General features: G+C 38.6%; 1 protein-coding gene across 3 annotated transcripts in view; it reads right to left on the bottom strand.

The window, feature by feature from the left end:
* Positions 1 to 27,645, bottom strand: part of Ark2n (arkadia (RNF111) N-terminal like PKA signaling regulator 2N) — an 85,583-nt gene that overhangs the window by 36,016 nt on the left and 21,922 nt on the right. For all 3 annotated transcript variants that reach the window (XM_050151628.1, XM_050151627.1, XM_050151629.1), the window contains exon 2: positions 5,262 to 6,046. In XM_050151628.1, the coding sequence (XP_050007585.1) occupies positions 5,262 to 5,976 (715 nt within the window). In that variant the 5' untranslated portion in view covers positions 5,977 to 6,046. The remainder of the gene's footprint in view (positions 1 to 5,261; positions 6,047 to 27,645) is intronic.

Genomic DNA, 27,645 nt, shown 5'->3' on the forward strand with positions numbered 1-27,645 from the left:
CTTCAAAGCCTTTAAATTTAACATGCAGGCATTGTAACATCCAGATAACATCCTTAAACAACATATGCTTTAAAAACACTTAGGGTGGGTGTGGTGGTAAATGAGGTGGAAGCAGGAGAATCACTAGTCGAAGCCAGTTACCTCATCAAATACTGTGTTAAAAAACAAACATTTCACTTAAATGGAGAAAGAGGTGCCCCAAAGAATTGTGTACAGTATACAACTCTAATTTCCAATAATCAGACATCATTTTTTAGAACCTCGCACCCACTGGCAACTCCGGTGACCAGACTACCAGTTTTCCAGGAGTCATTCTCACCACAATCTGGATCAAGCCACAACTCCTGGCTAACTGAACAGTTCACCTGCAGAGTTGTAAAGGCACTGGTACCCATGATCAGACCCCAGAAGATTCTGATTTGATTGGCTGGAGTGTGGCCTGGGCACCAAAAGTTTTAAGTGGCTATTAAAATACATAGCTAGGTTAAAAGCTGCATGACTCTTTTAGCCTAGTCTGCATTTACTAAACTCAGAATAGTTTTTACCTGAAGGTTCTAAACAGCTGCCAAACTAACTCCAGATTATGGAACACGTACTTACATTAACTATATGAGGCTTTCAGCCACTGGGGGACACTTCATAGTCAATCAAGGAGAGAATGCTTCACGGGGATCCTTAGGAGTCTAAAAGTCTTCTACTATGAGTCCCTACCGCTTGGATTAATACCAAAATCTTTCCATTAAGAAGAAAAAAAGCACATGTACCAAGAAGAAAACGTATGAAGAACATGAAAATTATTTACCAAAAGAAACAAGTGGCAAAGGTAGTTTTTCAACTTCACTAAACAGCAACGTAACACAAATTAACCTGAAGCTCCAATTCTTCACCAAATCAACAAGAATAAATAAATATTTATCCATAAAAAGAATACAATACATAAACACTCAAACTCTAAGATAAAGTAAATAATGTATTTTTAAAGATCATTTTAGACTATATGGTCAGAAGCCCTAAGTGCTCATACTCTTTAATTTATAACAGCAAAATATAAAAATGGCCCAAATGGCAAACATTAGGGAAGTTATTTTTATAGTTAACTAAATTATTCAAAATCCAAATAATATAGAGGATAATGTATTGGTTAAAGGTTCAAAATGCAATGTTATAAACAAAGTTTACCCAGTGTGACAAATTTTGTTAGGTATTATAGAAGACAACATACTCCTTAAACAACAATGAGGACACTAAGAGAGACATACATGGATCTGATCTACATGGGAAGTAGAAAAAGACAATATCTCCTGAGTAAATTGGGAGCATGGGAACCATGGGAGAGGGTAGAAGGGGAGGGGAGAGAAAGGGAAGGGAACAGAGAAAATTCTAGAGCTCAATAAAATCAATTAAAACAAAACAAACAACAAACAAAAAAAAGAGGCAGCATACTCAAATATCAACAAAAGTGAAATTATGGGAGGCTGGAGAGATGATTCAGCAGTTAAGAGCACATGTTGCTCTTGCAGAAGACCTGAGTTCAATTCCAGGCACCCACATGGTGGCTCACAGCAATCTAGTTCCAGGGGATCAAAAGCCCTCTTCTGACTTCCACAAGCACCAGGCACACATATGGCCACATACATGCATTCAAGCAAACAACTGTACAAAGGAAAAAAAAAATTTTAAATAAGAAAGCTTAAAAGTCATTTTTAAAAAGTGAAATTATGGGTAACTTAAACATTTACTACTATTTAAAAAGAGATTTATCTTTATTTTTAATTGTGTGTTGTGTATGTATCTATGAGCAGGCGTGTGCACATACATATGTGCATGAAGGCCAGAGCCATCAGATCCCCTAGGACTAAGGTTATCCATGTGGACGCTAGGAACTGAACCTCTGAAAGAGCAGTACTCATGCTTAACCACTGAGCTATCTCTCAACCCCAAATTTGTTACTTTTCAAGAATGTTTAATTCTAGCCAAGAATTACTTGATTAAGTATAATAATCAGAAAAACTGGCTAGACAAATTTGTCATGATACATCTGAGCATATCAATATTTGTGGTGGATATTAGGTGTAAAGTTGCTGGTCTGAGAGCGTCACATGAATTAAGAATTCAGGTAATTGTACATATCTGTTCTCACTAAACATCCTCACCTACTCCAAAAATAGGTAAACCAGCTGAGACAACTGCCTCTTACCTGACACAATGGGTACCCTTCTGGAACCTCGTTCTGAAAAAGCATTTTAAGACCACACAAAAGTAGGTCATAAGAGCCAAGATGAGACAAAGCCACCCTAAAAGCTCACTCTATGCTGTTAATGAAAAGGAAGGGCCAGAAAAAAAACAATGTTTTCTGGATGCCCACATATACACTGATACAGAAGTGAACTCAGGAAATTCCTAGAAATGAAGTCTAATGCCCATTATTCTTGACTAAAACCAAAACCCTTCCAACAAACTTTACAGAGCTAGAATGTTTTTACAGAGAAACTGTACCCCCCCAATGAAAAAATGTTCAGTCATAAACTGTAAAGAAAACAAAAACCATAAATGTTCCAATTATAAAACTGCAAAGATAATATATAAAGCATACCAAAAACTCTAGAGATAAGTCAGGCATTTGATAAAAGCCTTAACTACTCAAGGTAACAACTATCACATAGCATTTTTACATTAGTTTACTATAGAATACTATAAATTTATCATAAAAGCTCTAAGTTCTCCAAATGAAAGTACTGCCAGATTATCTTTATCATGTTCTTCCAAACAGGTATTTAAAGCATCCATGTTTCTAAAAACTTCAAGAAAATGGTACAATGCAATACTAAGTAGCCTATCAGTTAACTGATTTAAAAAAAAAAAAAAACTTCATAAACATCTCTTCCCAAGACAGTACAGTAAGACTGTACTGGTCTTCACCATTATCTACATTCTTTAAAAGAAAATATACTGTTAAATTACTTGGCATATAGTACAATCAATTTTTAAGATGTGACGAAACAAAAGTTTATAATAAAGCATTTTCTGAATTACTAAACTGCTTGTATCTTGACAAAAATCACATAGTAGGAAATTTTACTGTTCCAATTGCTTTCCATTCTGTGTAAACAGCTGGATTCAAATTTCAGCATCCAAAGATTCTCTTAGGCACATCCAATGTAAGTTCACCCGAATGTCCATGTTGCTGCACTGAAGTTGGTTCACAGCATTTTTTAACAACTACTCTTGCTAAAGGTTGAGTGTGCCTCCCTTCTGACCCAAAGTCATAATGTGACTCAGGAAATTAAAAAATATATGTCTGTCACAGTAGCAATGGACAAGGTCACAGTTTTTCAGAGATAACAATATGGTTGACCTGAAGTTCCTTATGTTTAAACACTAGTTCATTGTTTTCTGCTTTGCACAATTACCAAAAAAGACCATTTATACCTGTTCTATGCGTGAATAGGGACAGCCACCTTCAACTCCAAAAACATTAGCAGTGTACATCACAGTCACACAGTGGCTCCATCTTCAGCTATCGATTCATTTCCCACAATTACCTTAGAAACTATTGCTTCCTCTCAAAGGCCAAAAACTTACCAAGTTGTATAAAAAAATAGAAACTATAGTAAATATTAATTTACTTCAATGTTTGATTGGTATACAATTCAGAATAGATGGCAAACAGAAAGAATATCAGTATTTCAGAAGTCTTAAAAAGGTTATGACAGTCAGAAATGAACAAACAACAACTAGTCTATATATATTTAAGGAAATAAAGAGTGTTCATTAGATATTACTCATTTCACCTCTACAATAGGATTCCAGCTTTAAAAAGAATTTTATTCACCCACCTTCTCCCTTTCCATAAAAAAGGCAAAGTGCTGATCCATTATAACTTAATTAATAGATTAGAACAGAATATAAGAATACACAAACAATTTTATAGGTATTTAAAGGCTTCTTTTAGAGTATTATTAAATGAAAAACTGAAATATACCTAGAACACGCTTTAGAACAACCCAAAAGTCTGCTTCTTTCATGAACTTCATTTAAATCTTTTCCCATTAGTTTTAATATAAGGAAGTAGTAAAGGAATTCAATCAAGATATTATCACAGGAAAAAGCATCTCAGGACTGTTTAAACTCATATTTAATATGCTATATGAAAGGCTTATTGTTAGAGTTCACACCTATAAAGTGCTTTCTAAATCATTCTTGCTATTGAGTTTACATGATTAGGTATAAATTTAGATGATCAATATAATTTTTCTTGAAATATATTTTATACACTAGCAATATGTTGCCTTATGCATAAAACAGAAAACTAAAAAGAAAAAAATCACCTATAAAACTTTAGAAAAACCAAAACTTTCCCCTCTGTAATGCAGGAATAAACAAAAGCTGTCATGACCTATTAAGTATGTTACTTTACAAAATACTGCTAGCCATATAATTCTCTTCAATAATGAGAATTCTTCACTTAAGAACCATTCAGACATCATCATTCTTCCTCTATGCAATCTCAAGACTGCCTCTGTAGCACACAGTATGAGATGTGACAATACAGGAAAATTAGACATGTTAAAAATGTAATGAACTGCAGACCCTTTTCTCTATGGGAGCTGAGAGAAGCCAGTTTCCAAGTAACTTTTTAAAGCCTGGGAAATCAAAGGGAAAGTTTTTTTAAAAAAAAAAATTCTTTACAATTTGAGTGACAAAACAGGATTTAAAAAAATGTGCAATTACGGGTAACTAGTTTATCATCCACTAAGCCTGGTAGGAAAACACACAAAACTATTATTTTAGGAGGAACAGTAATTAGAAAGTTTCAACGAAAGAATGTATTATTCCAGACACCATAAGCTCAAGTGCAGAGACTAGATAATAAAGCAAGGTGCCTATTCCTGAGGAAAATGTACTTAGTGATAATGCTGAACAGTGAGTAGTAAATCTATGGAGTGCTAAAAAGGCAATGATGGAAGTTCAGATAGCATGTTACAGAGAAAGACCTGTAAGAATTCCATTGCTTAAAAATTAAACTTGTCCCTGTCATTAACCACTTAATGTTTCTGCTGATGTGCTAAAGTGCACTGGCAACTCAGAACAGGTTTGTTTGTGTTTTAAGCTGGCCATGTCTTATTAATAGACTGCAGTCTTCACATTTATACAGAGCTGCAGGTCTCCTGGATTTTTTCAAGTGTCACTCATCTAAATGAGTCTGACAGCTGAGAAAGGCCATCAGGTGCTTTACAGTCAGTTTAAAAAACATCCTCTACCTGGTATCTCTGCAGTGATTGTCTTGCTGCTCCCTGAAACTTCTTCATCGTCATCTGACGAGCTCGTGCTTGAGTCACAAGTCAGGTCACTATCACTGGTACTACTGTCCTGTAGCAGGTTGTACTTCTTCCTTGCAGCAGCCTCCCGTTTTTGCCTCAGTAGTCTGATCCTTTCCTTGTGCTTTTGGCTCCGATGACCTTTAACCTTGGTGACTCGGCCATTCTGCTTATCACTCGATTGCCGGTTTTTCTTGGCAGCCATAGTAGATGTTTCACTTTCAGAACGGGATCGCCTAGACTTGCGCCCAACAGTGGCACCAGACACTCCTGATGTATCTCCTTCTACTGTTGTTTCTGCTTGAGAGGGTTCATTCTCTTCTACAGAAGACAACGTGTCTGAATCAGCCAAGTGACCACTAGAGGAAGGGGAAAGCATGCAATGATTAGAGGAGTCACTCTCATAGACTCGGCCAGTTGTGGGCTTGTCACTCTCTGTGGATGCTAACTGAGACTCTGAAGAGTCCCTTCTCAGTTCCATCAACAAACACGGCATTGAAGAAAGAACTGTAGAGTCAGCTACACCATCCTTCGGAACTTGAGATTCCAGTTCTACAGAACCATCCTCCTCCTTGACTGTCTCTTGTTCGGAGGTTTTTGGTGGGGCTGCAGACTCAATGAGGTCTTCTACTTTTCCCACTGTCTCCTCCATCTTCATTTCAGAATTCCAAATTAAATCATGGAGCAGAGACTAGGAAACGATATCAAAGATGCAACAGGAAAGCAGCCTGTATGAAAATACATAAAGTCAGTGACTAGAAATGAAAGATTATTTAACCTATACAGTATGCTATTTTTCTGTGTCAAAAGTTACTACTTAGGCAGACCCTTAAGATAGTATGTATCCATACTTAGTTCGTTAACAGCAGCACAATCCTAGCAGTCTTTATCTACTAAAAGCAGAACACTAATCCCCTATTGCTGTAATTACAGTACGTAACCAAAGAATTAAGTTTAGAACTTTAGATAGGGTTGGGAAAGTAGTGTAGCAACAAAATAAGAAAGACTTAAAAACATTCAAGAAAGAATCTTAGAAAATCTTTAATATAATTAATGTTTATCTGACTTTATTACAAATGAAAAGAATGGTTTAAAATACAACTATTCTGAGTCTGGAGGTGGAGTTCAGTTGGTAGAGGAGTGTTTAATTCATATATATGAAGGTGGGGTTCAATCCTCACCACTACCTAGAACTGAGACCCTATAAAAAAAAAAAAAAAAAAAAAAAAAGAGTAGTCTGACCTGGACATGGTAGTGGTAGCACAGGCCTATAATTCTAGCTACTTGACAGGCTGAGGTATGAGGCTTCCAACGTCAAGGCCTACTTGACTTTGGAACAACTTTAGACAACTTGGAAGACCCTGTCTCAAAATTAAAACAAAGGGGGCAGAAAGATGGATGGCTCAAAGGTTAAGAGTACTTCCTGTTCTTGCAGCATACCCTGGTTTGGTTCCCAGAACCTACACAGCTGCTCCTTTTTATAACTCCAGTTCCAGGGGATCATACACCCCTGTACATACACATGCAGGGAAATACTTCTACACATATAAAATAATTTTTAAAAAGTAAATAGGTATAAAGGAGGAAGGGCTGGGATGTAACTTTATATCAGAGTGTTTGCCTAACATGTTTAATGTTCCAGTACAACTAAATACAGCAGTAGCCTGGGAATCATTATAATTAAAATGATGGTTTTATACTCAATTCCCCAAAGAAAAAGGAGAACTATCTATGTACACGTATGAATTGTTAGGGGTTGGTGATGTGTTTTTTACGCATGTATGTGTGCAGGTGCATGTGGGGGATAGATGAAAAAACCTCCTGTGTCATTCCTCAAAAGCCATCCACCTGTTTGTGAGACAGGATCCTTCAGTGGCCTGGAGATGGCCAATTCCACTATGCTGGCTGGTCACTGAATTGTAGGGAAGCCTGTCTTTGCCACTCCTGCACCTGAATTTTTAACATGGGTTCTAGATGTCAAAGTCAGGTCTTCTGAAAGAGGAGGAGGAGGAGGAAAGAAAGAAAAGCAAAAAATCAAAATGAACAACCGAAGTATAATTAATTACGCATCAAACCTGTCTGTATTCCCCTCAATAGAAGCTGTGCCAAAGGAGGATTAAGAGACAAGGCCAGCTGGGCATGATAGCATACCTGTGTAATGTGGCACTTGCAAGGGCTGACTTTGGACTGAGAGTTGGGCATCAACCTAGGCTACATACTGAGAGCCTGTCTCAAAGGCCCTCAGCCCATCTACTAAGTGAAGTCTCATGTCAGATGTTTTGCTTCAAAAACAAATAGCCACTACAATACAGTTCAGTTACTTTGTGAACCCAAGAAATCCTCTGACTAGGTTCAGGTTTAAAAAAAACTCCCTGCACATTTTACACCTTTATTTGCTAAATTTAGCACCCAATGTTCTAATCACTACCATAAAGGACACAACTCTAATCAATCATGAGCAGAACATAATCTTTAACTACCACTCTGTAACCTTTTACATGGAAAATTTCATTAATCGATGGTTTTCCAGAGCATAGTAAGAAGGAGCAAGGCAAGCCACTCCCTCAACTTGTACACAGAATAGAGAAGGCAAGGACCATGATGCCCTATAGGCCACGGGTGCAAACGTTCATTCATCACGATGGCATGCTAGTGAAATATAATACAGTACCTCCATTACTTTAGTCTACCAAGTATCAGTTCATTTCATGACGGAAACCAGAAAATATCAGAAAAACCCTTTTATTGCTCTTACATTCGAAACACCATTTTTAATTAATACAAACATGGTATTTTATGTATCATTTTTTGCTTTGCATAGCTCTGCTCTCCAATAAAATGGGCATTGTGATAGTTTCCTTTTAACAAAGTTAACAAGAATACTAAAATATTCTTACTAGAGCATTTACTAATTTGAGACTCTTGTATGTACTACTTCATAAACCTATTTATAATATGACTAATTTTTTAACTAAATGAAAATAAGCATAGAAATTTTACAGTTCTAAAAGAAATGTAACACTCCTGAAAGCCAACAGAGGGAGTATAGGCTAAATCAATAAAGAAAATATCACAAATAAAGTATGCTAACAACATGAAATATTTGTATGTCTATATAAAAAACTCTTGGACTAAAAAAATAATAAGCCAAATTTTTCTGATAAAAATAAAAGCAGCAAGTGTTGGGGCTGGCAAGATGATTTAACGGGTAACATAAAGGCACTTGCCACCTAGCCTATGGCCTGATTCAGCCCTGGGATCCATAGGGTGGAAAAGCCTATAAGCTGTCCTTTGATCACTATATACACACTGTATCACATGTGTGTGCCCCACCCTCAAATAAATAAATAAATAAATTTGGGGAAAGCTTAGGTGGGAGTTGGTGGGCTTGGCGTTTGTAAAAGTCCTGGGTTCAAACCCAAACACTACACAAACAAGGCATGGCTAAGTATGTGTGTAATTCTAATCAGGAGGTGATCGTAGGAGGAACAAAAATTCAAGATCATCCTTGACTACATAACAAGATCAATGCTAGCTAGAGCTATATGAGACTTGAAAGAGCAAGAGAATCTCAATTGATTCTCTGTTGAGAATCCACTCATACACTCTAAAAATAAAGATTTTTTTAAAGTAAAATATCTAAAATATACTAAAATGAAGGTAAACACAAACCCTTCTTTTCAAAGTATTACAATATAGCATCATCAGACTGAAAATAATTTATTGCCTCTTCCTTCAGTGCTGCCAAAGTGTATGGTCTTCTAAAAAAGCTAAAGCTGCATCAGATGAGGGCCTCATCCCATCTACTGACTAACTAGCACATCACCCAGCAAAGGCAGTTTCCCCAGCACCATCCCCACTGTCCCCATAGCTTATCTCCGTGTTTGCCTGCATCTACTCTGCTCTCATCCTGCAAGATGAGGTAACCTGCACTGAAAGATCAATGCTCTCATTAAAAGCAGCTGGTGCAAATTTTGAACTTTTTGGTATGACTTATTTGCAAAGTCTCAGTCAATGTCAGTCAGCACTGGGAGTCTTATGTACAACACAGGGGCTGCTGGACCTGCTCAGGCACCTGGTGTCACACTAGTAGGAGCTCTGCCCACTGCTGTCATCAGAACAAGAGAAAGCAAGAAACAAGAATCAAGAGAGTGGGCAGCTGAGGTGAGAAGGCTCAGTGATTAAGAACACTTGCTGCTCTTCCAGGGGACCTGAGTTCAGTCAGTTCCTAGCATTCACAATGGGAAGCTCACAACTGCAGGTAGTTCCAGCTGTAAAGGACCTAAAGCCTTTCTCTGGCTTCTTCAGGGGCGCGCGCACACGCACACACACTGCCATAATTCTCATATTCATATTTTCTGTATCTCTCACACAAACACACAAATAAAAATGAATCTCAAAGAAAAAGTAATTATGTTCATCTGTTTAAGTACAAGCAATGATTTATGACCTTGTCTACAGGGCAAAGAATGTCAGTAAGTATTCTAGTTATAAAATGGTAATGCCACCAGCTACCTTAAAAAGAAAAGAGAGGGGGCTGGAGAGATGGCTCAGAGGTTAAGAGCACTGACTGCTCTTCCAGAGGTCCTGAGTTCAATTCCCAGCAACCACATGGTGGCTTACAGCCATTTATAATGAGACCTGGCGCCCCCTTCTGGCTTACAGGCACACGTGGAAGGAATGCTATTCACATAATATAATAAATAAATTTAAAAAAAAGAAAAGAGAGGGTAAAAGAAGTTATTATATGCAGTTTTGTACCTATTAAATTTTGTATCATATACAACAATTATCTTTCTTTCAAAGGTCTAACATAAAAGTCTTCTGAAAGAGTAGTGCTTTTTTTCTGGACATGACACTCTGTCATTTGGGTCATTTTTCATCAATAAATTCCATAAAGCTTTCCCTCTGGAAACAGTAGTCAACTTTCCTAATGATCCAACCCTTTAATACAGTTCCTCATTTTGTGGTGACCCCAACCATAAAATTATCTTCTTTGCTACTTAGTAACTGTGATTTTGTTAATGTTATGAATCATAATGCAAAAATGTCTGTGTTTTCCAATGGTCTTAGATGATCCCTGTGAAAGGGGAATTCGATTCTCAAAGGGGCCACAACCCAGACGCTGAGAACCACTGCTCTAGGATATAATTTTCTTGTAATTAAACACAGGGTTGGAGCTGAAAATCATCAAAGTAGAAATCCAAGCTATAAAAAATTTCTTTTTTAAGAGATTTGTTTACATATTTTATATACATGAGTGCTCTGTCTTCATGAACTTCAGAAGAGGGCAGCAGATTCTATTACAGTTGGGTGTGAGCCACCATGTGGTTACCAGGAATAGAACTCAAGACTCCTGGAAGAGTAGCTAGTGCTCCTAACCTCTGACCCATCTATCTCTCCATGCCCTGAAAAAAAAAATCATTATAATGGAATTAAAATAAAGCTCTCTAAACACAATAGTAAAGATATCATACATAAAGTTTAATCATGCGAAACAACCAAATTATCTTTTTTAATTATTTTGGGGATTATAATAGAATTATATCATTTCCCTCTTCCCTTTCCTCCCTCCAGACCTTCCCATATCCCTCTTTGTTCTCTTTCAAATTCATGGCCTCTTTTTTCATCAGTTCTGTGTGTGTGTGTATGTGCGCGCGCGTGCGTGAGTGTGTGCTCCTAAATACATAAGTGCAACCTGCTCAGTCTGAAGTGTTACTTTTACTTTTATGCATGTTTTCAGGGATGCCCACTTAGTGTTAAATAACCATTTGGTGTGCTTTTTCCCTGAGGAAGGTTATTTCTCCAGCTCTTAGTATTATTTAGTTGCCTGTAGTTCCTAGTGTAGGGTAGAAGTCTCATGGGCTTCCCCTGTTCAAAAGGCAGATTTTATTTTTTCTAGGGATAATCAATTAGCTGGAAGTAGAAAATGATTTTCTTAACACGTGAAGCTAGAGCTGGCAAAATGATTCCACAGATTAAGGCACCTGCCGCTAAGCCTGACAACCTGAGTTTGATTTCTGGGATCCACATGGTAGATAGAACTCCTTGTCCTCTGACCTCCATATGCACGCATGCCTGTGCTCGCATACATACACACACATACACACACACACACACACACACACACACACACACACGCACGCATGCATGCACGCACGTATGCACGCACTCACACAGACATGTCAAATTAATAAATGACTAAGTTTAAAAGGGTTAGGACCAGAGAGACAGTTTGGAAAAGAAATGCACTTATAGCAAAGCTGACAACCTGGGTTCAATGCCCAGACTCACGTGCTGGAAGGAGAGAACTGATGTGTCTCTGACCTACACATACACACTACTACATGGGCACGGGCACACACACAAATAAATGTGATTTTTAAAAGAGATGTTTTAAAAAAGGTATCCAGTGGGATCTATATCATTTAAATGGGATAAAAACCATTAACCTTCCGGGATTTAATGTTCACAATGTACAGTGAGTATAAATATGCACCATCATTTGTTAGAACCATCTCATCCATGTTCTTCCTTCCAAATTAAAGGCAGGCTTCTCCCGTGTGGCTGTTAGATCTCATCCTGTCTGTTCTCCCTATGACCAGGCAAAATTGACTATTCTTTGATGCTCATCAGCTCATCCATTCATTTATACATTCATTCACCTATTCATTTCTAAAATCCTGCCCACCGTGGTAACTCATGCCTGTAATCCCAACATGTAATCCCGGGGCTGGAGAGATGGCTCAGTGGTTAAGAGCATTGCCTGCTCTTCCAAAGGTCCTGAGTTCAATTCCCGGCAACCACATGGTGGCTCACAACCATCTGTAAAAGAGGTCTGGTGCCCTCTTCTGGCCTGCAGACATGAACACAGACAGAATATTGTATAGATAATAAATAAATAATTAAAAAAATACCCACATACTTAAATAAATCTTTAAAAAAAAACAAACCAAAAAAAAAAAAAAAAACCCCAACATGTAATCCCAATACTCAAGAGACCGAGGAAGGATGTGTTTTGGAGGTCAGACTGAGGTTACATAAAAGATCATCACAAAAGACAAGGGGCTGAAAAGATGGCTCAGTGGTTAAGAGTACTTGCTCTTTCAAAGGACTAGAGTTTAGTTCCACGTCACCCACAACATCCTCTAAGTAAACTAGGGGATCTGACGCCCTCTTCTAACCTCTGCAGGTGCGCACACCCTGTGTATACACTAAAAATATGTCTTAAAAATAAACATAATACAAATTTTCTATTTAGCACCTCAACTTCATTTTTCTCTCTTTTAAGACAGGATCTCTCTATGTAATCTTGGCTGGCTTGAAACTGACTATATAGACCAGAATGGCCTTAAACACAGAGATCCACCTGCCTCTGCCTCCTGGATGTAGGACCAAAGGCAACACCACTACTGGCTCCTGTGTTCTTTCATAGGATACTTCACTTTGCTGTCAGGGAATAGCAGATCCAATCACTGAGACAGCCATGTATATTGCTGTATCATTGGGTCAAGTGAGTTATCTAGCAGAACATGAGACTCCAGAATTTTTGGTATGGTGTAATCAGCTACTAACAAAGAACTAGTAAGAACCCCATTTGTTACTTCAGAAACTGCACTACCAAGGGTAGTACTGCTGCACAGAAGCACCCATTAAATTCGCTTGCCAGAATAGTTCTGAACAATAAAATATTTTATGATTACTAATTGGCTAAACAAGAAGTCTGTGATACTGTTAACACTGTATGCTATACTTCAACAAATTTCTTTGAGGAAGCTGAGACCCAATTATACATGATAAAGAAATAAGCCATGTTTATTAGTCTCACCCCAGGTTCTTTGGTCATTTGTTTAACTGGCTGCTTTGAAGCTTGGGTTTTTAGAAACAAAATAATTTGGAAAACTGGGGCTATCATATACTCTTAATTTTGCTCTGTATTATCCTTTTCAAATTTTGGATCTGTTGCCTGTCAGTTTCTAAAGAAATGCAAATACCAGAAGTCAGTCATCTATCTCAGTAGGTAAAGGCACTTACAACCAAGCCCAAAATACCTGAGTTCAACTCCCAGGACCCATATTTGAAAGAGAAAACCAACTGCTGCAAGTTGTCCTGACCATGTGCACACTGTGGCACATGTGCACTCACATACATACATGAGTACCTATGTGAATGCACAGACACTAGATAAAATTACAGACAGGATACATACATATACATACACACATAGACAGATGTACTAACAAAATAATGCTGACCCAATGCTTTGAGGTAATAGACAGCCAAACCTGTAGGACAGACAAAACTGAATGAGAGTGAAACCTTGAACACTGGGCTCTATGAGTCAAAGCACTTGTCAAGCACACCAAATAACCTGAGTTTCATCCCTGGAACCACAAATGGAAAGAAGAAACCCCTAAAAGTTGTCCTCTGACTTCCATCTGCACAACATAGCATATATACCTGAATTCATACATACACAAGCACACGTGTACACACACACATACACACACAAATTAAAGAAAAAAGAAACCCTGAAAGTCTCTCCTTCTGTCAACCATGATGAACAATATGACTATTTAGGTGTTGTATTTGTTTCAAGATGTTATTGTTTATGTGTGTATATGTGTATTCATCTGTGTGAGTTTATGTGCACACCATGTATGTAGGTCCTCTTAAAAGACAGAGGGCCACCTGATGTGGACGCTAGGAGCTGAATGCAGTAATGAGCGAGAGCAGCAAGTGATGTTAACTACTGAATCAACAGCTCTCCAGCACTGCTATGCATGGTAGTATCAACTCCTTGTTGCTAGTTGTTTTCTTATCATGTGGATTCGAACAACCAAAATAGGTCATGGTATTTTGATGTGGGATGTCCTTCTGTATATGGGTTGCTTTTATTGGCTAATGAATAAAGCTGTTTTGGCCAATAGCTTAGCAGAGTAAAGCCAAGCAGGAAATCTGAACAGAGACATAGAGAATAGGTGGAGTCAGGGAGCCGCCATGTAGCTACCAAAGGAGACAGATGCCAGAACCTTACCCGTAGGTCACAGTCTCATAGTGATACACACATTAATAGAAATTCAATCTATTAATTCAAGATGTAAGAACTAGTTCGAAATACGCCTGAGTCATTGGCCAAGCAGTGTTGTAATTAATACAGTTTCTGTGTGATTATCTGGGTCTGGGCGGCCAGGAAACTATAAAGCGCAGTCTCTGTTTACAATACTTTATCACTGCAACAGAAAGGTAACTAAAAGAGACGATGCTGAGCTTTGTCATCAATGTATCTTAGAAAATAATAGTGGTAGCTATATTCTGAAAAGACTTCAGCTTTAAAATGTATTCCCATATCTAATCTAGAAGATAATCTCTACTAGGAGAGAATGAAGTTTTATTAGCCTCAGATGTTTATGGACAACCACTGTCTAATCACTGGCTGTAGATCAGTAAACAGAAACAAATGACAAAAGCAACCACAAAAAAGCTTAAAATTTTAAAAAAGGAAGAAAAAATATTGAGCAGAGAAACTAGTAGCTATACACTGGAGTGAAGGCATTTCACAGATCTGTTACCTAAACAAAGAAAGTGTAACATCTTCAAAAGGACAAAGATCAAAATCCAAAATTGGAACAATATTTGTCTGAGAGGTCTAATTTCAACAACAACAACAAAAAAAAAACTCCCAAAAGAAACAGGAAACCGTGACTCATACACAGGAGAAAAAGATAGTCACTAGGAAAAATTTTCAGATGTTAGACTTAGCAAAGACTTCAAAGGAGCTATTTTATTTATTTTTTATTTATTTATTAAAGATTTCTGTCTCTTCCCCACCGCCGCCTCCCCTTTCCCTCTCCCTCCCCCAATCAAGTCTCCCTCCCTGTCAGCCCAAAGAGCAATCAGGGTTCCCTGCCCTGTGGGAAGTCCAAGGACCACCCACCTCCATCCAGGTCTAGTAAGGTGAGCATCCAAACTGCCTAGGCTTCCACAAAACCAATAGATGCAGTAGGATCAAAAACCCATTGCCATTGTTCTTGAGATCTCAGTAGTCCTCATTGTCAACTATGTTCAGCGAGACCGGTTTTAACCCAGGCTTTTTCAGAACCAGGCCAGCTGGCCTTGGTGAGTTCCCGATAGAACATCCCCGTTGTCTCAGTGTGTGGGTGCACCCCTCGCGGTCCTGAGTTCCTTGCTCGTGGAAAGGAGCTATTTTAAATATGTTCAAAACACTTAAGGAAGGGGCTTGGTGTGCAATCTCAGTGATAAAGAGAGCTTCCCTGACACACACAAAACAAAACTCTGATCTTGATTCTCAGCAAAACACACAAACACACACACATGTATGTGCACACAAACACACATTTAAAAACTTATTTAAAAAGAAGAAAAATGAAGAATCACACTTTGAAGGTTTACAGAATGGACAAAATAGCAAATACCATCATACACTTAATGGTAATCCTCAAAAGAGAATAAGACACAAGAAAAAAATGAGGGGGGGGGAAGTATTCCAAAAGCCATGGCAGCATTCATTCGTAATCCCAGTCTTGGAAGGTTAGGTACAAAATCAGAAGCCCAATGACTCTCTCAGTTACATAGCAATTTCAAGGCCAGACTAAGCCACATAAGGCCGTCAAAGACAGAAAGACAGACAGACAGAAATTAATAATTAACACATACTCTAAATTTGATTGAAAAAAATCTAAGAGGCTCAAAAATACCTCAAGTAAGATAAATGCACAGTTATCCACATATTCACATCATAGATAAGCAAAAGACAAGAGGAAAATACTGAAATCAGGTAAAGTAACACATCAAATGCAAAGGAAACCTATACTTCAGTTTTATTTCTTCTTTGAAACAGAAGCCAGACCCACATATTCCAAGTGCTGGGGCAGAAAACTGTCAAATCAAGAACTATAATTCCAACAAAACTATTCTTTCAAAATGAAAACAAGAAATTCAAAAGGATCTTCAGACCATACGCCTTGAACCTTAAAAAAATGAATGACAACAAATAGTGGAGAATGTGCTGAGAGAACCTACAGGAACCTACATACTCTCTTCCCTTCCAGAGATGGATTAACAGGTAAGTCTTTGAAATATGTAATTTCTGCGCACCACCTTTAATCCCAGCACTTGGGAGGCAGAGGCAGGCAGATCTCTGTGAGTTCGAGGCCAGCCTGGTCTACAGAGCTAGTTCCAGGACAGGTTCCAAAGCTACAGAGAAACCTTGTCTCGAAAAAAAATAAATAAATAAATAAATACATACATACATACATACATAAATACATAAATAAAAAGTAATAAAAAGTAACACACACACAGCCTTTCAGGGACACACTGAAGACACTAATCCACCCCTTGGGTCTATACTGTTCTTTCCTCAATAAACACCAATTTTGCTTCATTCTGATTCATCATTTTTTTTTTTCTGAGATCTAAGTCAAGGTTCACCAAATACTTAAGTGGAGGGTCCTGAGAAGAACTCTTCAGGCAACAAAGCTGATAATTTGAGTTACATCTCTTGCTGCTTCTAACAAATGGATTATTTAGCTACCCATAAGTAATGGGGGGGAAGAGATGGCTCGGCAGTTAAAAGTGCTTACTGCTCTTGTAGAAGTCCCAGATTCAGTTCCCAGTACTCATGTAACAGCCTAAAACCATCTGCAATTCCAGTTCCAGAGGCTCTGATGTCTCTTATGGCCTCTTCTGGACCCAGGCACATATGTGGTACAAAGGCTTACAATCAGGCACACATACACATTGAGTTAAATAAAATTAGCATTTTTTAAAAGTTATTCCTAAATGAGAAAATAGTGGCTTCAGTAAAGACGGATTTGAGAGTTACTTAATAGAAACAAGGCTTCAAGACAGATCTGGAAAGTTCTTTCAGAGAAGAAAAATGGGCTTGAAGAACATTTTTAGGTGACAAAAGTAGACTATAGAAAGGATAAAACAGGCAGTAGAAAAGTAATCTACTTGATTATGTATGGATTAGCACAAGAATAAAACCCTCAAACAAACAAAAAATACGTGGATAAAATGTGGTGGCACATGTCTATAATCCCAGTCCTCTGAATTTATTAGACTACAGTGAGTTCCAGGCCAATCTAAGCTACACAGAAAGATCCTGTCAAAGGGGTGGAGGGTGGGGGAGAGACAGAGACAGAAAGATGGAAAGGCAAAAAGACAAAAGGGGAAGAAGAGATAGCAATGTATGAACCCCCTGAGGACCCAGCATGTCCTGCCTTACCTTTTCAACTACATACCTTTATAAGCAATCATTAACTATCGCTTACACCACTATAATAATAGCACATTTGTACAAAAACAAACTTAAACTGTGCTATCCTTTACCCTTGTGACAAAATATAAACTGAAGTCATTCGATGTTACAAGTTTATTGCTGCCAAAAAGACTTTTCAGTTGAAACCACAAATTGATGTTGTAAGCTGACAAAAATGCCCATTAAATGGCATTTTTCCTAGGCTAGAAATATAGATCAGTGGAGCATCCATGTACCAGACCCAGGTTCTATCTCCAGGACTATAATAATTCATTTAATTACATAAACAGGATACTTTAAGTCAAGATTTTGCTCCACAGAACAAGGCACTCTAATTGCTAGCACTGCTACAACTACTTAATCATCCCCTAAATCCGGGAGAAAAACAAGCAACTAATACCTCAAACAGGATCCACATAAACCAGTTAGCTTACTCTGCTGGTCCATATGTATGTTCCAGTGTTAGATAACTTATTAATTCTAACTGTATTGTCTTATACAAAACGTATAAACTAAAAATGGATTTCTAGTTTTAAAAAGGGACTCCAAATTTTTAGAGTCACGGTTTACTGATAAAATAAGAAAGCTTCTGTTCACTAAGAGTATATGAAATTTTCCCTGTCACAGAAATCTGAAGGGAGAAAAGGCCTTAGAGGTGAGGTAATTCTATTCCCTTGCAACATACAACGGGGTCAAATAATATACCTGTTATTTTAAGTAATCTAGTTCCAATACCAAATGATAGTGCTTTCATCAATCTCCTTTGAAAGAATACTGTATTCTGTATACTGGAGGGATGCCAGGAAAAGAGAAGCCAGTTTCCTGTCAGTGGGATTGCACACTGGTGTATCTACTACCGAAATTGGTGCAGAAAATTCTCAAAAAGCTACACATATATCTACTATATGACCCAGCTATACTACTCCTTCACAAATGCCAAAAGGGTTCAACATACTACTCCAGATACTTGCCCAGCTATGTTTATTGCTGCTCCCTAGAATCTAAATGTCTTGGAAATGGAAAGAACCTAAATGTCTTCCAACCAACAAATAGATAATAAATCAAGTGTGGTATATGTGCACTAAGAAATACTATTTAGCTGTAAAGAAAAATGAAACCATGAACTTTGCAAATAAATGGATGGATTTTTTAAAAATCATATTGAGTAAAACACAGACCCAGAAAGACTAACATCACATGTTATCTCTCACTGGAAACTCCTTGCTTCAAATCTTCATATATAAGCACATAGGTTAATGCAACTGCAGAAACCAGGCAAGTAAAATGGGCCCACTACTGCCAGGACTAAGGAACAATAAGAGGGGAATAGCAGGATACAAATGGTCTGATTAGGGAAATAGGAAGAGGGGACTCTGATGGAGGAAGGTCATTGGTTAATTAATAAAGAAACTGCTTGGCTTCATAGGTTAGAACATAGGTGGGTGGAGTAAACAGAACAGAAGAATGCTGGGAGGAAGAGGAAGTGAGCTCAGACGTGATGCTGCTCTTCTCCAGGGCAGACGTGATGAAGCAAGTAGCCAGGTCAGACATGCTGAATCTTTCCCGGTAAGCGCACCTAGTGGTGCTACACAGATTATTAGAAATGGGCTAAATTAATACGTGAGAATTAGCCTAGAAGAGGCTAGATATAATGGGCCAGGCAATGTTTAAAAGAATACAATTTGTGTGTTGTTATTTCGGGGCATAAGCTAGCAAGGCAGCCAGGAGCCGGGCTGTGGGAAGAGGCCCGCAGCTCATACTACAGGACTCTTTCTGGAGAGGGAGGGAGGCAAACACAGAAGGTGGTAGAAAGTAAAGGGAATAGCAGAGTACCAGTGATATCCTGCCTACATGATACTCTGGTACAATAGTGGCACAGAACGTTGTGGTAATAATCAACCACTATTTGGTTAGATTTAAGGCCCACTCCACAAGATGGAGCCCATACCTGACACTGCTTAGGTGGCCAAGAACTTGAGATTAGACAGAACATGGGTCTAGGAGCAACCCAAATACTATTGTCCTGCTAATTAACACAGCAATAAAATGGTTCCTAATGATATTCTGATATATCTATAGATCAGTGTTTTGCTCAGCCATTATCAGAGAAGTTTCCTCTTGCCATAGGTTGGAACCAATTCAGAGACCGACAACTGGGTAAGTGCAGAAAGTGGGAGACTTTTGTTACACTCAGTCTTAAATGAAGAAAGGTCTTCGTCAAACTCCTCTCCTCAGGGTTCAAGGAGCTATACAGGAGAGGTATCTTCCAAACACAACAGGACTAATGTCGCGTACCGCCCTAGTCCAGCAAGGCGCGCGACACACTGGAGTTCTTCTCACTGCAGTTTATTCCAGGACTTTATTCACTTTCTCTCTCTCTTCCCCTCTCTCCTCCTTCCTCTCCTTTCTCTCTCCTCTTTCCTCTCTCTCTCCGGGCAAACCTCTCCCAGCCCTTAAGTAGGCCAATCCCGGATTGCCAGGTGGGCACTGCCCATAGGCCCATGCATATGCAAGCAGCTGATGATCATTGCGTGATAATAGCATAGGTCAGGCCTTAGCCATCTCAGGAGTTGATTATACATCTCTATCAGGTGTGGCTTCACGCAGCTCGCTACAGACTAATACAAAGACGAACTCACAGAGACTATGGCAGCATGGATAGGATTTGCACAGGCTCATGCCAGACAGGGTCCCAGTGCTAAGGAGAAGTAGATACAAACTCCCATCCCTAATCAATAATCTATCTCCAACTGATAACTGCTTGGGATGAAAAATATCAGTTTTCTCCAATGGAGTCCACTGGGCATATAAACCACATTTAAGGGTAGGCTCCAGGCCCAGCAGTAGACAGCCAACACAAACAAACAAAATAGTGTTTTTGTAGATTTTCTGTCTCAAATTGCTTTGTTTCAGCTTTTTTTTTAAAAAATAAATCTTACAGGTCTTTTGTTTGTATATTATGGTTTCTGGTTTTTGTTTTGTATGTCTGAGTTTCTCATGTATTTTCTTTTTTTAAATTTGCTTTTTTATTTGTTTGTTTTGTTGTTGTTTTCATTTTGGCTCTATTTTATACAGAGAAAGAAGGTGTGGGGTTGGATGGGTGGAGAGGATCTGGGAGGAGATGGGGAGAGGAAACCATGATCAGAATATATTCTATGAATTTTCAATTTAAACACACACACAAAGAAAAAAACAGTTTTAAAAGCTGGGAGTAGTAGTGCACACCTTTAATCTCAGCACCACATACATACACACACACACACACATATACACATTAAAAAGAAGGCTAAAACTCTGAAGGAAAGCTGCCTTAGTACAGGGCAAAGTGGTATAGTCAGATGTGATACTACTGAGCTGGGACCATCACAGTGGTTTCTACCATTAGCTAAAAGAGCCAGGTAAAAACAACAGCCAACAGGTCTACCAGGAAGCTTCCAGGCAGAGACAGGGAGATCAGTATCCAGAGAATTAGATGCCACTGCCTGACTCCTGCTTGTCTAGATAGCTCAGTCATTGTTCTACTGAAGTGAAGAGATTCCAGTACCAAGGACATCTCATAAAATAATTCAATTGCAGGCCTGCTTACAGTTCCAGAGGTTTAGTCCATTATTATCATGGAGGGAACATGGCAGCAAGAATGGCACTGCTCAACCCAGCGACAACTTCCTCAAACAAGGCCACACCTCCTAACTCTCAACAGTGCCACTCACTCCCTGATGACTAAGCATTTAAATACATAAGCCTATGTGGGGGGGGGTCTTCAAAAATTCAAATGTATATCTCTATGTGGTCAAGAAATCCTGAAAAAGCAAGCAGAAAAGCAAGCAAAAGATTGTCAACTTAGGGTTTTCACTACCCAAGTTTAACCAGGTAGGTACTTCTAACAAGGGAATTTAAAAACATACAAAGGAAACCAGGCATGGTAACATGGGCTGCTGGGAGGCTGGAAAGGAGTACCAAAAACTGAAGACCAGGCTACAAAAAAGACCAAACTGGAGATGTAGCTCAGTGATAAGAGTTCTTACCACCAATGTGTGAGGCTCTGGGTTCACACAGAAACAGAATCAATTCACAGAATATCAAATCAAATTACAAACACATATTCAAACTCCCAAAGAACTATTCTAGAGTTTCTTTAAACCTGTATAAGGGAAGAAAAATGAAAAAGGAGGGAGAAGACAAAAAAAAAAAAGATAAAATCAAAATAGACCAAAAACAAACAAACAAACAAAACAGCAGCACCAACAAAAACCTACTTAATACCCAGAGCCTGACATCATAGAAATACAAGAACTGGTGAGATGTCTCAAATGAGCCTGCTACCAAACTTCCTGTGTTTGAGACCCAGGAACAACTCTAGCAAGTTTTCTGTTGACTTTCACAAGTCCATGCCCCAACACAAACTAAATAAAAATTTTAATTGAGAAGTTCTTAGAGATCATATATATAATATCAATACTCATATATTTTTTAATGTTTAGAATGGTAAATTATTTAGTATGGTAGACATCTTGATAACATTTAAAAAACTTTTTAAAAAGATTAGTACTGTGAGTTCCAAATCTAGAATAATATGTGAAGACTACCATGTATCCACTTCCTCTACAAAACTGGTAAATTCATAAATAAAGAAAAACAAATTCTCTGAAAAGTCCTGCAGGTATACAGAAAATGGAACCAATATTCAAGATACTTCCAAGCTAGGGTGGCACAAGTCTTTATAAACCCCAACACTGTGAAAGTTACAGCAAAAGGATCACAAATTCATGGCTAGTTTTTGACAATTTGTTGCTGGTTTGGATTTAAGGACTCATTTTGAGACAGGGTTGTATGTATCCAGACTGGCCTTGAACTAAAGGTTAGTTTCAACTATTAGTCTTCTTGCCTCTACCTTCCTAGTGTGCTGGGATTAGAGATACACCACACACAGTTTTTCTATTTAAAATGATGATACATTATTCCTTATTTTTATGCTATTTAAAAAGTTGTAATATGGGACTTCAAATGTAGTAGATTCCCTGTAGAAGAGCATGATACCTTAGATTTGATGTCTACCACATAAAATACAAAATGTACCTACACTGACAACTATCTTTAAATAACTCCATTTAGGTTTTGAGATCCATTTATTCTTATTACTGATCATAACTAACCTGAAATAAATACTCATTTCTAAGAAAAGAATATGTAGGTCAATGGCCAAGAAGATATATTTAGAAAGATATATTTAGAATACTTTCTGAATTTCTACCCTGCTTCATTCAAGCCTGAACCATGCTACACTAGCACCCTCCTGTAACCAAACACAAGCATTCTAAACATCTGGACTTCTACAAAAGATGAATTAGACTGCAATGCTTTAAAGACAAGAATTTTGGGCTCAGGCTAGGGCTGGAGCTCACTTGGTATAGTGCTTGCATTCCATACACAAAGCTCCGGGTTTGCTGTCCAGCACCACATAAACTGAGTATGTTAGGACATACCTATAATATACCCTGTCTCAAAAATAAGGCTACTCTTCTATGAGAAGCCCACACTCAACACACCCTGGGTGTATCTGTCTTCTTACTCAGTGCTTCTCTTACTCTTAACCTTCTGGGATAGGATCAGTGTTAAAACAGGCATAATAGAGCAAAGCATGGTGGCACACACCTTTAATCCCAGAACTCCAGAGGCAGAGGTAGAAATGGATCCACCTAGTACCAGGCCAGCCTGGTCTACATACATATCAAGTTCTAGGCCAGCTAGGGCTACATAGTAAAAAAAGGAAAGAAAAAATGTTTAATTAACCCAACTCTGCTTCAAATGAAATTAATAAAAGTTTTTATATTACTGAGGACTGAAACAAAGACTCACTCATACATGCCAGGCAAGTGCTGCACCACTGGACTACGTTACCAATCCCTTTTTAATTTTATTTTGAGACAGGGTTTGGTTCAATTATTCAGGCTGGCCTTCAACTCACAAGACTTCTGCATCAACTTTCCCTGAAGATGACAAATACACAACTACACTCCACAAGGCTTAAAACAGAGTTCTTTACAATGAGACTTCCTTCAGCCACAGACTCCTTTAAGAAACTAAAGCAGGAAGATGAGAAGTTCAAGGCCAGTCAGAGTTTTAAAACAAGATCCTGTCTTAAATAAATAAGTAAGCCAAGGGTTATTTTGTATAATTCTCAACCCCTACACACACACACACACACACACACACACACACACACACACGGGGGGGGGGGGGGGGGGGGGCAAGAACCTAACAAATTGCCAGAAGTACATTTCCCAAAGGCTGAGGAGATGGCTCAGCAATTAAGAACACTGGTTGCTCTTTCAGGGGACCCAGGTTCGATTCCCAGCATCTGCATAGCAGCTGAACACTATCTGTAACTAATTCCAGGGGATACAAACTCCTGTTCTAGAACACATAAACATGTAGTGTACAAACATACATGCAGGCAAAATACCCAACACACACACACACACAAAATAAGCTTTTCTAAGTTATTTGAAGGTCGCTATTTAGAGTATGGATGTCCACAAATACAGAACACATCTTTTGTGTAAGAAACATCTACACTCACCTAAGTATAGTAGATATACTTAAAAGACTAAAGAGGACTGACTGCTCTTTTTTGTTTTGTAACAGTTTCCTCTGAGATTGAAACATTTCATCCTGCAAGGAAGCCCCTTAAGCAGCAACTCAAAAGAGCTTCAGGAAGTCGCTAAAACCAATCACATTCCCTAGTCCCTCCTTGCCAGAATAAGAAGTAAAAGCTGAGACCAGATCAACTGCCTGGAGGAAGCAGAAACCAGCTGAGCTGCCTGGAAGAGGTTAGGACACTTGAGGCACTTGGAAAGGACACTGCCCAACCTGTTGAGCTGCTTGCAGGCTATGCAGTGTGCTCCAGGTTCCCAGCTTTTGTGTTAGATGAGCTTTGGTGATGCAGCTATCTTCGAGTAATTTCTGCTTGTTTTCTTTCTTTCTTTCTTTCTTTCTTTCTTTCTTTCTTTCTTTCTTTTTGTTTGTTTTTCAATACAGGATTTCTCTGTGTGGCCCTGACTGTCCTGGAACTCACTCTATAGACCAAGCTGGCCTCAAACTCACAGATCCTCCTGCTTCTGACTCCTGAGTGCTGGGATTAAAGGCATGTGCCACCACCAACCAGTTAGTTCTGATTCTTTAAGTAATCATTCTCTATATTCCTGTAAGCGTCCCCAATAAAATTCATGATTCACCAAGTTGTACTTTGGTGGTATCCATACTTTGTTCTGTCATGGATTCCCTATCTGGGCTAAGTAGATGTGTGGGTAGCATCTTCCCAGAAAAAGCTGTGTACACAACATTTACCCAGACCTACAGTTTCTCTATATATTTCCAAATAAAATAAAATTTAAGAGCCAGTAAGATAAGGTAAAGTTGCCTGCCACTGAGTCAGACTATCTGAGTTTCATACCCAGATTCCACAAGGTGTAAGGGGAGAACTGACTCCCAAACTGTCCTTTGAACTCCACATTAGTGTCATGGCATGCTTCACAGATCGAAAGACACAGACTCACAATGTAAGAAAAAAAATTAAATAAAATCTAAAGAGCTGGGAATATCGCTTATTGGTAGGATATTTAGATGGTATGTACAAAGTCTTGTATTCAATCCCCAGCACTATACAGCAAGAAAAGTAATAAAAAAAAAAAAAAAGGTTTTCTAATGGCTCACAAACATGGATTGCTGAAATCTTATTTTCAACATTGAATTCATTCAGGAGGCTCCAAAATCTTTTATGATGTAGTGTTTTAAACTTTGCTAGCTTAAAACTAGCTCTTTCTTTGTTTAGTTTTTTTGTTGTTGTTGTTGTTTTTCTTTTTTTTCTTTTTTTTTTTTTGTATTTCAAGACAGGGTTTCTCTGTGTGGCTGTTTGTCCTGGAACTTGCTCTGAAAAGCAGGCTGACCTTAAACTCAGAGCTCCACCTGCCTCTGTCCAACCCCACTCAAGTGGAATCTAAGGTATGGGCCACCACTACCTGGCTAAAAACTAGTTCTTTCTAAAGGTGGTTTCTTCTTAAATTTTCAGTCCAATTTAAATTTATTCTTAAAAGTTTCCTTAGGCAGGCGGGATGGCTCAGTAAGCAAAGGTGCTTACTGCACACACCTGACCACCCGAGTTCAATCCCAGACCCTGACTCCACAAAGCTGTCCTGACCTCCACAAGCATACTGTTGACTGGAGTACGCATGCTCACAGGCACACACAGCCTACATGTACATACATGCGTATGAACACATACATACACATACAACAGAGTTTTCTTTAAATATTTCTTGAAGAAAGGTTTCCTTAGAACATCCAAGCCGTCTCTATAACATATCAGACTAGATGGCTTAAACAGCAGAGCATTTCTCCCAGTTATAGCAGCTAGAAAGCCCAGTATCAAGGTTCTGATAATTCTGGCAGATCTGATATCTAGCGAGGGTCTGTTTCCTGGCTCACAAAATGTTCCTCCTCACTGAATCCTCAGTGGTAGAAGGGGCAAGCAATCTACACTTCTCCAATGCCCATAGCCAATCTATTCTAAACACCCCTGATTTCATCTAATCTTTCTCTGGCCTCTTTATAAAGGCACTAATCCCACTCATTCTAGTTGATCCCTCATGACCTAATCACTTCCCAGAGGCCTCACCTTTCTAATATCAGCATTGGGGGTTAAGACTTCAACATAAAAAATTGGGGATGACAAAAATTAAGACTATAGCAAAAGGCTTTCATTAAATGCACTAAATGACTTCTCTCATTCACACTCTTAATATATAAAACAAATGGAAAACTAGTGCAACTGAGCATCATGGCAGGGCATAGTCAAGAGGCGGAGGCAAGAATTGGGGACAGGGCTCAGCTGGTAGAGAGTGCTTGCCTAACATGCCCTGGGTTCTTTTTACCAAGACAGAGACTTGGCATGGTGGTACATATCTATAGAGGCAGAAAGATCAGGAGCTTAAGGCCAGCCTGGGCTACAGGAGAGCTTGTATGAGCACACACAAAAGTACTGATTGATGGGTATGGAGAGGGAACTCAATGGGTAAGAGCATTTGCTGGTCTTGCAGAGAACCTGGGTTTAGTCCCTAGCACCTACATTAAGCAGCTCTTGACCAACTGTAACTCCAGTCCCAAGGGGTTCCCATGCCCTCTCCTGGCCCCCAAAGCACCTACATACATACATACACACATGCACCTGTGCACATACAGTGCACACAGACAAGCAGGCAAACACGCATACATATAAATAAAAATATATTCTTAAAATACCTTTTTTAAAGTATTAAAATAGAATCTTAATATTCTGGCTTATTTTCTATGAGCACTGACTTTACCTATAACATAACAACACAAGGCTTTAGAAATATATTACTTTTTCAAAACAGCAGCTACAGGATATGTAAGCAGTATGTAATACCCTTGTCTAGATTTATGGCTCAATTAGTACAGACTATTACGATAAACAAATACTATACTATTTTATGACTGTAAATACTGTTTTTGATAACATTCCTGTAAAAACATAAAACCACCACTGTCTTAACTGATTGGGGAAAATTAATCCCTTGCATACTTTAATACTATACTGAAAAAATGGTATAAAAATATAAACAAAAACAAACACCTTTGGGATGGCAAGATGGCTCAGCAGGTGAAGACACCTATTGCCAAGCTTGGAAATCTAAGTTTGATCTCTAGGGCCCAGAGAATGGAGGAAAAGACCTGATTCCTACACACTGTCCTCTGTCTTATACACATATTTCTCTAATAGCTGGAACCAAGAGCCAAAAGAAGAAAAAAAAGGAAGAAAAAGATTCCTAAGAACAAGCTGTGAGACTAGGGATACGAGGGTCATACCTAAATATAATAAAAGCTATTTACAGCAAGCCGACAGCTAACATTAAATTAAACGGAGAAAAACTCAAAGCCATCCCACTAAAATCAGGAACAAGACAAGGATGTCCACTCTCTCCATACCTCTTCAATATAGTGCTTGAAGTTCTAGCAATAGCA

Source organism: Alexandromys fortis, unplaced genomic scaffold (assembly GCF_014885135.2).
Source record: "Alexandromys fortis isolate MF-2015 unplaced genomic scaffold, M_Fortis_MF-2015_v1.1 scaffold_71, whole genome shotgun sequence".
NCBI lineage: Eukaryota > Metazoa > Chordata > Mammalia > Rodentia > Cricetidae > Alexandromys > Alexandromys fortis.